The 10,898-nt window shown below is 43.5% G+C and overlaps 1 protein-coding gene across 2 annotated transcripts in view; it reads left to right on the top strand.

Moving 5' to 3' along the window:
- The first annotated feature begins 8,166 nt into the window (after nt 1-8,166).
- slc12a2 (solute carrier family 12 member 2) overlaps nt 8,167-10,898 on the top strand; it is a 224,029-nt gene continuing 221,297 nt past the window's right edge. Inside the window, exon 1 of one of the 2 annotated variants that reach the window (XM_072281724.1) lies at nt 8,167-9,138. In XM_072281724.1, coding sequence (XP_072137825.1) covers nt 8,473-9,138 — 666 coding nt within the window. In that variant the 5' untranslated portion in view covers nt 8,167-8,472. The remainder of the gene's footprint in view (nt 9,139-10,898) is intronic. The other variant, XM_072281723.1, reaches the window with a different exon arrangement.

The raw sequence follows: 10,898 nt of genomic DNA, 5'->3' as shown, positions 1-10,898 counted from the left end.
TGAGTTTGTTGATTCTGTTGGTGTCTGCTACCCTCAGCCTGCTGCCCCAGCACACAACAGCAAGCATGATCGCACTAGCCACCACAGACACGTAGGACATCCTCCGCATCGTCCGGCAGATGTTAAAGGACCTCAGTCTCCTCAGGAAGTAGAGACGGCTCTGACCCTTCTTGTAGACAGCCTCAGTGTTCTTTGACCAGTCCAGTTTATTGTCAATTCGTATCCCCAGGTATTTGTAATCCTCCACCATGTCCACACTGACCCCCTGGATGGAAACAGGGGTCACCGGTACCTTAGCTCTCCTCAGGTCTACCACCAGCTCCATAGTCTTTTCCACATTAAGCTGCAGATAATTCTGCTCACACCATGTGACAAAGTTTCCTACTGTAGCCCTGTACTCAGCCTCATCTCCCTTGCTGATGCATCCAACTATGGCAGAGTCATCAGAAAACTTCTGAAGATGACAAGATGATAATCTAATCTAAATATCTAGTGGATCCACTGTACCTAACTGATATGGCTCTCAGGAAATACCCTCCTAAAATCACATTTTTATTAATAAAAAAACACATTGCAAGCTTTTTCTTATGTGCAATTTATTACAAAGCTAATAGATGACTATTTGTACAATACATTGCACTGAAGCCCAGCTGAATAACGTTGATGAATTGGTCCACATTTTTAATACATTACTACAACCACTGTAATCTTGAGAATGAATTGTAAAACATAATTTAACTAGCTGTATTTTAAGAACCAAGGACAAAATAATGTGTTGTTGAACTATCCCAAAGATTTAATATAATTTACATAAAATGAATTGTAGTTTAGTCCTAAAATATATGATGAAAATTTAATAATTTTCTTTTTGAATATAAAAATTAACCAATAATGCAAAGCATATGGCTTTATTATTTCACTAAAAATGGGAAGTATTGGAAATTCTCCACTCACATCATTTATACCTGTTTTCCTATTGTTGATAAAGGTGCGGGGATTGTACAACAGAGTGACTACGACTTGACTAAAAATGCTTATCATCAATTTTTGTGCTTTTGAAAATTTTGCTGTGTTAAATGCATCTTTATTCTTCACAGATACCTAAAACTCAATCTCCATAAAATGATGTCATTGTTTCCTGTATTTTCAAAAATGATGCTTGCAATTTCTACTCATCTCTTATTTACTCACAGTCCATCTCTGACTTCCAGTCCTAGAATTCTTTCTTTCTTCAAGGTGAAGTGATTTCAATACATGCTCATTAAACTTGCAGGGGTGCATGGGGGTGTCAGGGAGGGGTGGCACCTCTGGTGGGGGAACATGTCGCGTCCTTTTCAAGGCAGTTAGTCCACCTTTGGTCCCACCTGGCACTCAGCTCTCACCTGTGGCTCCCCGTAGCTGTTTGCATGCGACAGCGGCCACACCTTGGGCATCGGCTTCGACAAGCCGGCTAAACCAGGTGAGGGTAGCTGATGGGTCCCAAACCCTCAGTGAGATAGGGAGTTGTCTATCCCAGCATGTGAAGATGGACTGCGGCAGATTGAGCAGACAAAACCAATGGAAGGTCCAATGGTCAAGAAGGCGGTCTCTGCAAGCATTGTGGAATGCGTAGAGCAGGACAAGACACAGAAGTTGTCCTGGTCATCCACTGCGCCTAGTCCCATCTCCAGCCGTCTCGACTCTTGTCTTGCCACTGGATCAGGATGGGAATTGGGAAGAGAGAGTGAGGCTGATGTTGCGCAACTCTCCCTCACTTAAATCCAAATCATGCGCTAGTCTCGACAACATCAACTGGTGTCGAGGTCTTCATCGACAACGATGGATGAACACGAATATTAAACTTACAAGATTAAAGTATTGAATTTTATCTGTAGATGTTTGATGATGTCCTGAGATTGAGAAATAAAATTTTATTTCAAATGAAATTATACCATTTTAGAATTTATCTTTTGCCCCTTTCGTCTGTCTTTCTGTCGGCATCTCACTGCAAGCATTATTTAATAAGGAACCAAATGAGGAAGAAATGAAAGGTATGCCAAAAAGAGATAACATTGAAAATTACAGCAAAAAGCTGCAATATAAACAATAACACAAACCACAGAATAATGTGGGCTGCCTTAATAACTATCGCCTGGTAGCATTCACATTGACAGTGATGAAATGCTTTGAGAGGTTAGTTATGACTAGACTGAACTCCTGCCTCAGCAAGGACCTGGACCCATTGCAATTTGCCTATTGCCATAATAGGTCAATGGCAGACACACTCTCAATGTCTTTCCACACAGCTTTAGACCACCTGGACAACACAAACACCTACGTCAGGATGCTGTTCATTGACTATAGCTCAGCATTTAATACCAACATCCCCACAAACTTGATCGAGAAGTTGCAGAACCTGGGCCTCTGTACCTCCCTCTGCAATTGGATCCTCGACTTCCTAACTGGAAGACCCAGTCTGTGCGGATTGGTGATAACATATCCTCCTTGCAACACTGGTGCACCTCAGGGGTGTGTGCTTAGCCCACTGCTCTACTCTCTATATACACATGACTGTGTGTCTTGGCATAGCTCAAATACCATCTACAAATTTGCTGACAATACAACCATTGTTGGTAGAATCTCAGGTGGTGACGAGAGGGCGTACAGGAGTGAGGTATGCCAACTAGTGGAATGGTGCCGCAGTGATAACCTGGCACTCAACGTCAGTAAGATGAAAGAGCTGATTGTGGACTACAGGAAGGGTAAGACGAAGGAGCACATACCAATCCTCATAGAGGGCTCAGAAGTGGAGAGAGTGAGCAGCTTCAAGTTCCTGGGTGTCAAGATCTCTGAGGATCTAACCTGGTCCCCACATTACGATGTAGTCATAAAGAAGGCAAGACAGCTCCTATACTTCATTGGGAGTTTGAAGAGATTTGGCATGTCAACAAATACACTCAAAAACTTCTATAATTGTACCGTGGAGAGCATTCTGACAGGCTGCATCACTGTCTGGTATCGAGGGGCTACTGCACAGGACTGAAAGAAGCTGCAGAAGGTTGTAAGTATAGTCAGCTCCATCTTGGGCACTAGCCTACAAAGTACCCAGGACATCTTTAGGGAGCAATGTCTCAGAAAGGCAGCATCCATTATTAAGGACGTCCAGCACCCAGGGCATGCCCTTTTCTCACTGTTACTGTCAGGTAGGAGATACAGAAGCCTGAAGGCACACGCTCAGCAAATCAGGAACAGCTTCTTCCCCTCTGCCTTCCGATTCCTAAATGGACTTTGAAGCTTTGGACACTACAGCACTTTTTTTTTAATATAGAGTATTTCTGTTTTTGCACATTTAAAAAAGATCTATTCAATACATGTAATTGATTTACTTGTTTGTTTATTTATTATTATGTTTTATTTCATTTATTATTATTATTACTTTTTCTCTCTCTGCTAGATTATGTATTGCATTGAACTGCTGCTGCTAAGTTAACAAATTTCATGTTACATGCCGATGACAATAAACCTGATTCTGATTCTGGACTATATAGTCTAATTTGTGCTGTTAAAGCTGTGTAACACTATGCAATGTACATTGTCCCCTCAGTGATTCATTAATGTTATTTCTAAACTGTGATAGAGTATTGTGGAAACTGGTGTACAGTATTGCAATTAAGGTAGGGCCACTTCTCAGGTCTTTCATGTCCTTGGTTGCTTTCAGGCCTCTGGATTAACTCTTGGATGCTCTTGAGGCTTGTCTGTCCCAGATTTCTGATTCTGCAGCAGACCCCTAGGAACCAAATTAATTACATTCTTACATTAGAGCAATTAACTGCACTGTAGTGAAATAAACTTGATGGTTACTCCCCAAATATGATATAAATGTTTTAAAAATATGACTTGAAATTGTTTTATCATTGGCATATGTACTGAGGCACAGTGAAAAGCTTGTCCTGCATACTGTTCATACTGATCAAATCATTACATTGTGTATTGAGGTTATGCGAGGGAAAACAATAACAGGATGCAGAATAAACTGTAACAGCTCCAGAGAAAGTGTAGCGCAGGCAGACAATAAGATGTAAGATCATAATGAGGTCAAGAATCTATTTTATCATTCTAGGGAACCATTCAGAAACTTTTAACAGCAGGGCAGAAACTGTCCTCGAGCCCGGTGGGAAGTGCTTTCAGGCTATGTATCTTCTGCCCAATAGGAAAAAGCAGAGAGAATATCTGGGATGGGTGGGGGCTTTGATTATGCTGGTTGCTTTAATGAGGCATTGTCGAGTACAGATGGCGGTTAACTCCTGTGATGTCTAAGTTGTGTCCACAACTCTCTGCATTTTCTTGCAGTCACAAGCACAGCAGTTGTCATGCCAAGCTATGATGAATTCAGGTAGGATGCTTTCTAGGGTTTTTATTTTATTTCAAAAATAAGAACTTATTCATGATAAAAAACAACACACAAATGAAGAAACTGCAAAAAATAAAATGTTCACATTTGTGGTTGGTACATTCAGTAGTGTGAACTTTAAAGAGAAAAGGGAACAATCAAACATGTCACCATTGCCAGTCATATGGTCATGTTTCCTATGGTGTGAGAGTCTAAGACCAGGAGACACAGCCTCAGATTAGAGGGGCGTCCTTTTAGGATAGAGATGAGGAGAAATTTCTTTAGCCAGAGAGTGGTGATCTGTGGAATTCTTTGCCACAGTCAGCTGTGGAGGTCAGGTCTTTATGTAAATTTAAAACAGAGGTTGATAGAGGTTGGTCAGGGCATGAAGGGATACGGGGTGAAAGCAGGAGACTGGGGCTGAGAGGAAAATTGGATCAGCCATGATGAAATGGTGGAGCAGTCTTGATGGGCCAAATGGCCTAATTCTGCTCCTAAATCTTATGGTCTTATACGGCTTTCTTTCATTGTTCAAAGGGCTTCCCCCACCCAACTCAGCTCCTCTGTGTTTGTTGAGGGAAGGTGCCTGTACTGTGGTCATTCCCCACAGAGACTAAACTTTGGCTGCACCAAGCTTCATTGCATCCTTTACCATGTACACCTGTAGCCTGGAATGAGCCAGTTTGCTCATTCCCTTTTAGATGTTTTGCTGGACTGGAAGACCAACAAGTTTCGTGCAACCAAAGGATACCCTTCATCAAATTGTTGACCTTCCAGCAACACTTGATATCTGTCTTAGTTTGTGTTCTCGGGAACAGCCCATAGATCACAGAGTCCTTTGTTACGCAACTGTTGAGTGTGAACCAGGACATGGACTCTTGTATCCTTCTCCACATCCTCTTAGGAGATCCACATCTTGCAAAGACGTGGGTGACTGTCTCTTCTCCACCACAGCTATCCCAAGGACAGTGTACATTGGGGTTGATGTAGCATCTGTAGAATAAAGCTTTGACTGGGAGGGCACTTCCCAGGTACACACGGGCTTGTTGGTCAGATCAAGTGCTGAGGCATTCTGCCATTATTTGGACCATTTGCTCAGGGAACAAACCCAGAATCCACAGTGTTCCAGTCCTGCAGTGTCTGCATGACTTTTCACGTTGACCCTGATGGACGTGGTCAAAGGTGTTTACTTGGAAGAATTCTAGCGGAGGTCAGGTATTGTAGCAATGACCAGCTGACTGAGGCATTGTGCAGTAAAGGAGCCAGGCCTAAATTGTGCAAAACCAGGGACAGGTAGAACCTTAGCATATAAAGACACCTGGTGCGCATGAACTTTGGGTCCACATCCAGCCTGACACATGAAGTTGATCATCAGGATGTGGGTAATCTTTGGTAAGTCTTTTCCCCATTCCCCAATCCTTCCTGGTGGATTCAACAAAGGGTTCCATCAACACCCAAATCAGACAGGGGACAGTGGACAACCCTGCCTGACTCCAGGCTCACACTTATTAATTTGAACTATTCTATTAATTTGGTAGAGTTGGATTTGATAATTTCTGATTCCCTCCAAAGAAGCCATTTTGGTAAGCAAGTCCATCGTGTACGTGTGTGATATCCTGCCAAAGGCCTTCTCCAGGTCCAAGGATACCATCGATTAAAGATTGGTAAAGGTCGGTAGGGACATGCTGGATTTGGTTGGCTTTCTGAGGAATTAGAAGCTTTCTAGGCTGTGGAACCAGGAGGGGTTGTTGGTGATCTTCACTCCTTGGAACTTGAAGCTCTCAATGCTCTCAACCTCAGCAGAATTGATGTAGTCAGGAGCAGGTGTAACCCACCACAGAAACACAAATTCTTCCTGAAGTGAGTGACCAGATCTTTTGTTTCCTGACATCGAGGTAAAAGTTGTTGTCATGACATCATATCTCTGAGCTCTCTTATCTCCTGCCTGTACTCTGACTGAATATTGTTTGAGATTTAGCCCACTATAGTGCATGTACATCTGCAACTTTGCACTTGAAGTTGGAGCAGAATTTAGCCATGCAATCCTAAGTGTAGGAGGCTGATGTAAATTTGTGGACAGTGGTGAAAACAGTTTAAACTGCTACAATGCCTATGAAAATTATCTATCCAGGTCCCAACATATCAATGTAGTTACAAAGAAGGCAAGACAGTGGCTATACTTTATTAGGACTTCAAAAAGATTTGGCATGTCAACAAATACAGTCAAAAACTTCTAAAGTTGTACTGTGGAGAGCATTCTAACAGGGTGCCTCACTGTGTGGTATGGAGGGGCTACTGCACAGGACAGAAAGAATCTGCAGAAAGTTGTAAATCTAGTCAGCTCCATCTTGGGCACTAGCCTACAAAGTACCCAGGACATCTTTAGGGAGCGGTGTCTCAGAAAGGCAGCACCCATTATTAAGGACCTCCAGCCCCCAGGGCATGCTCTTTTCTCACTGTTAGCATCAGGTAGGAGCTATAGAAGCCTGAAGGCAAACACTCAGCCATTCAGGAACAGCTCTGCCATCTGATTCATAAATGTACATTGAAGCTTTGGACACTACCTCACTTTTTTTAAAATCCACATTATTTCTGTTTTTGCAAGCTTTTTAAATCTATTCAATATATGTAATTGATTTACTTGTTTAGTTATTATTATTATGTTTTATTTTATTTATTATTTTTTTCTCTCTGCTAGATTATGTATTGCATTGAACTGCTGCTGCTAAGTTAACAAATTTTACGTCACATGCCGGAGATAATAAACCTGATTCTGAATAGCTTAAACACAGTAACATTTGCAAAAGACAACCATTGATAATAGTCGCTACTCTGCCCAGAACTCTGCAGCACGTTTTTCAATTGCAATTTTGTTTTGCCTTCTTGTACATTCTCAGTCATTTCTAATTTAAATTGTACTTCTGCCCTGATTTCTAATGCAGTTGACTATGCAGTAGTGTGAAAATTGGCGTAAGAACAGTTTTCGGTTCCTTCTTCCTTCAGTTAGTTCTGACGAAGGGTCTCGGCCCGAAACGTCGACTGTACCTCTTCCTAGAGATGCTGCCTGGCCTGCTGCATTCACCAGCAACTTTGATGTGTGTTGCTTGAATTTCTAGCATCTGCAGAATTCCTCGTGTTTACTTAAGAACAGTTTGTTCTCTTTAAGGTGCTGTTCATGCAGGAGGATAGGAAGTGCCCTAATAACTGAAAAAAATTTGGGTTGGGAGCAGGGAGGTGCAAACACTGACATCCTAACCTAACACATCTGTGGCAGGCACTTTTTTTTCCCTCGAAAGACAAATTTATGACTGGTCTATTTATTCACCAAATACCATTTAATTTTCCCATTGTAGTTTCCATACATCGCATTTGATTTTACTTTACCCTCTCTAATCTCCACTTTTTCTTATCCTCACCTGTTCGTATTTTTTTCCTTATACGCATTTGTCTTGTTGAAGATTTGCGTCCTAATGCAGCACGATTTTTTTCTTGTGCTTTAACAGCCTTCTAGTAAACACACCAGTTCCATTTATCAGCAGGGTATCGTAAGCTTGACGTTGAGTTTTCATAGATGTTTTGCGTTTCTCATGACACGAACTTGGGAGATAAAGCACTAGGCTGCCCTTGGAGGTACAAGAGATTCTGCAGACCTGGCAGCATCTATGGAAAGAACGATATATGTATATATATATGTATGTATACTAGCGAAAGGCAGCGCAGCGGTGAAGGCAGTCGCTCTCTCTCTCGCGATGTTTACTGAGCATCTCCAGCAGCAACACCCTCACCGTAGTCGGCAGCCTCCAGTGGGAGGAGCGGTGGCGACAGCCCGCCCGGTGCGGCGTCAGATAAAAGAAAGCTCAACAGCCCAGCAGAACGGAAAGGGTAGAGGCACAAGGAAGGAAACAAATATACCGCTTCACTTGCTTCATTCAGCTAGACGTGGCCATGCGAGCGGCGCTTGGCCACCCTCGCCATTGATGACCGGAGGCTGTGGTCGCCGGCCCTGACCGGTCGGGAGCGGGGGATCCGGGAGCAGTGACCCAAGGGAGCCGGGGAGAAGTCGGTGTTTGGCTACTTTTAATCCGTTTGATAGCGGGGTGAGAATGGAGGGTGAGCAGCCCCAGGTCGGCACGGAGCCCGGGGGGGAGCCGCCGCCGCCGCAGCAGCCCGCAGCGCCGCTCCGACCCGTGGCGAGTCAGAGCCGCTTCCAGGTCGACCTGGTGACCGAGGCGGGAGGAGGAGGCACCGGCGACGACCAGAAGGGTCGGAGCCCGCCTGCCGATGCCGATGCCGCTGCCGGTCAGCCGCCGCCACCGCCTCCCGGAACCAAGGACGGGAGGGATGGTGGCGCCGCGGCCCCGAACCCGGTCGAGTCGTCGCTACCCGCCGCCACGGACGCCGAAGAGGCCAAGGGACGATTCCGCGTCAATTTCGTGGAGCCGGGCTCGGGCGAGCCGGGAGCCACCTCTGCCGTCACCGGCGCCACTTCCTCGGCGTCGTGTTCCTACGGGCAGCCGACAGCTAGTGAAGCCATGAACGGCTACCCGCAGAACGGTGATACCATGCTCAGCGAGGGTAGTCTGCACTCATCCGGTACCAGCGCTCACCACTACTACGACACGCACAGTAACACCTACTATCTCAGGACCTTCGGGCATAACACCATCGACGCGGTGCCCAGGATCGACCACTACCGCAACACGGTAGCCCAACTGGGGGAGAAGCTGATCAGACCCAGCCTGGCCGAACTGCACGATGAGCTCGAGAAGGTACGTATCTATCTCTTCTACAGCAATTCATTTGCATTCAGTTTTGCATCTTGTCGGCTGTTAGAAGCTTGGTACGGAAATCAGCAAGACTCGTGTATTATACATTCCATTAAAAATGGTATGCGAAGTTGTTGATGATGTCCCAAGATCTTTCAAGGTGAAGTGATATGCCCTCTCCCCCTTCTTCTCACCCCCCCCCCATTGCTCATTGACAGAGGTAAACTGTACCTTCGGTCAAACTGGATAATAGGATGGAGAACTGGGACTGATTTATGTTTTAAATAGTATAGTTAAATCTGTACTTTTGAAGAAGTGCATCTATTTGTCCACGTTTATTGGGAATTGTGTATGAATACACCTCATACAATGGGATGATAAACCGAAGTTTGAGACACGAGAATTTAAATATTTGGTTCTGGAGCAAAATAATGCTGGAGGAACTCGAACTTGGTAGATTAAGCAGCATCTGAGGAGGCAGAAGGATAGTCCATGTGTCCCTTGGTGACCCTGCATTAGGACTTGTGTAGAAGGAAATAGTATCAAGGGGTGAGTTGGGCTGGCATGTTTACATTGCTTATTTTCATTTACAGATGATTGTAGTTTGAAAGAAACGTGTTCATGGAAGATTTTTTTCATTGATCCCTCATGGGTGCCAAAATAATTGCACCGTAACAGCAGATTTTTGGGCAATTCTGTTCTAAGAATGTTATTTTCACCCAGTCATAATCCTTAGGTTTAATTTCAACCAGGAAAAGGCATGCTTACTTTTCTGTAGGAAACCTTGAGTAACGATGAAGTGGTTTCCAGATGTTGTGAGCAAGTGATGGTGGTCAAAAAAATGATTTCACTCTCCTTTTTTTTCAGAGATTAATGTGATGTTAGTGTAGTATTTTATAGGGTGAATATTTTTTGTTCCTTTCTGCTTTCTATACCTTTTTCGTGGGCAGCTCGGAGTGATAAAATTTTTTCAATATGCACTTGGACACCATCCATGCCAGGGGTTATTGTTGGAAGTTTCTTTTCTAAATTCGATCAGAAGTCAGAATGACCTTTACTAAAGACTAGAATTTCACTTAATGTGGTTGAGTTATGAATATGAAGTGTTAGAATTCCATTTGACCATTAATATTCTGGATTCTATGTTACCCATTCTGTCATTATCTATCAAGGTTTGTTTGAAATGATGCTGCATTGGCATCTTACTTGCACACAGGGTTGCTATTTGGTAAGGGCTATTTCTAGGAAACCAAAGAGAGTAGTTTTTGGAAAAACATGATGGCTATGTGTGCCTCTTTCTTGATAATCAAACACACATACAATTTTAGCATTCCATCTACTTTCAAGAAGCTTTACTACTTCTTATTCTGAACCCAAAGGAGGGAATTTTTGCATTCCCTTGTATGAATTAGTATGTCACTGAGCTGTGCCCAAAACACCTGGAGAACCAAATAATGTATCATACATTTTGAATGCACAGACACATGTTATGTTTGGATAACTGGCTACTACGCTAGTATGCCTCTGATTGCAAATTTACCTAGAGATGATGCCTATGTTACAGAAATTTGCCTCTGCAGAAGTTGTATGTTGCTGTCCAAAGAAGTTGAGATAGAGAATAAAATTCACACTTGTGGAAATTGTGGTGAGGGGGGGGCAAAGTAAATTAATTTTTCAATTTGCATTTTTTTGATGCGTGTACAGATAACATGGGTTCACATTACAGAGAGTCATGATACTACCCATTTTCCTGCAATGCAACT

This window comes from Mobula birostris, chromosome 17 (genome assembly GCF_030028105.1).
Source record: "Mobula birostris isolate sMobBir1 chromosome 17, sMobBir1.hap1, whole genome shotgun sequence".
NCBI lineage: Eukaryota > Metazoa > Chordata > Chondrichthyes > Myliobatiformes > Myliobatidae > Mobula > Mobula birostris.
This window is presented reverse-complemented; position numbering and strand designations above follow the sequence as displayed.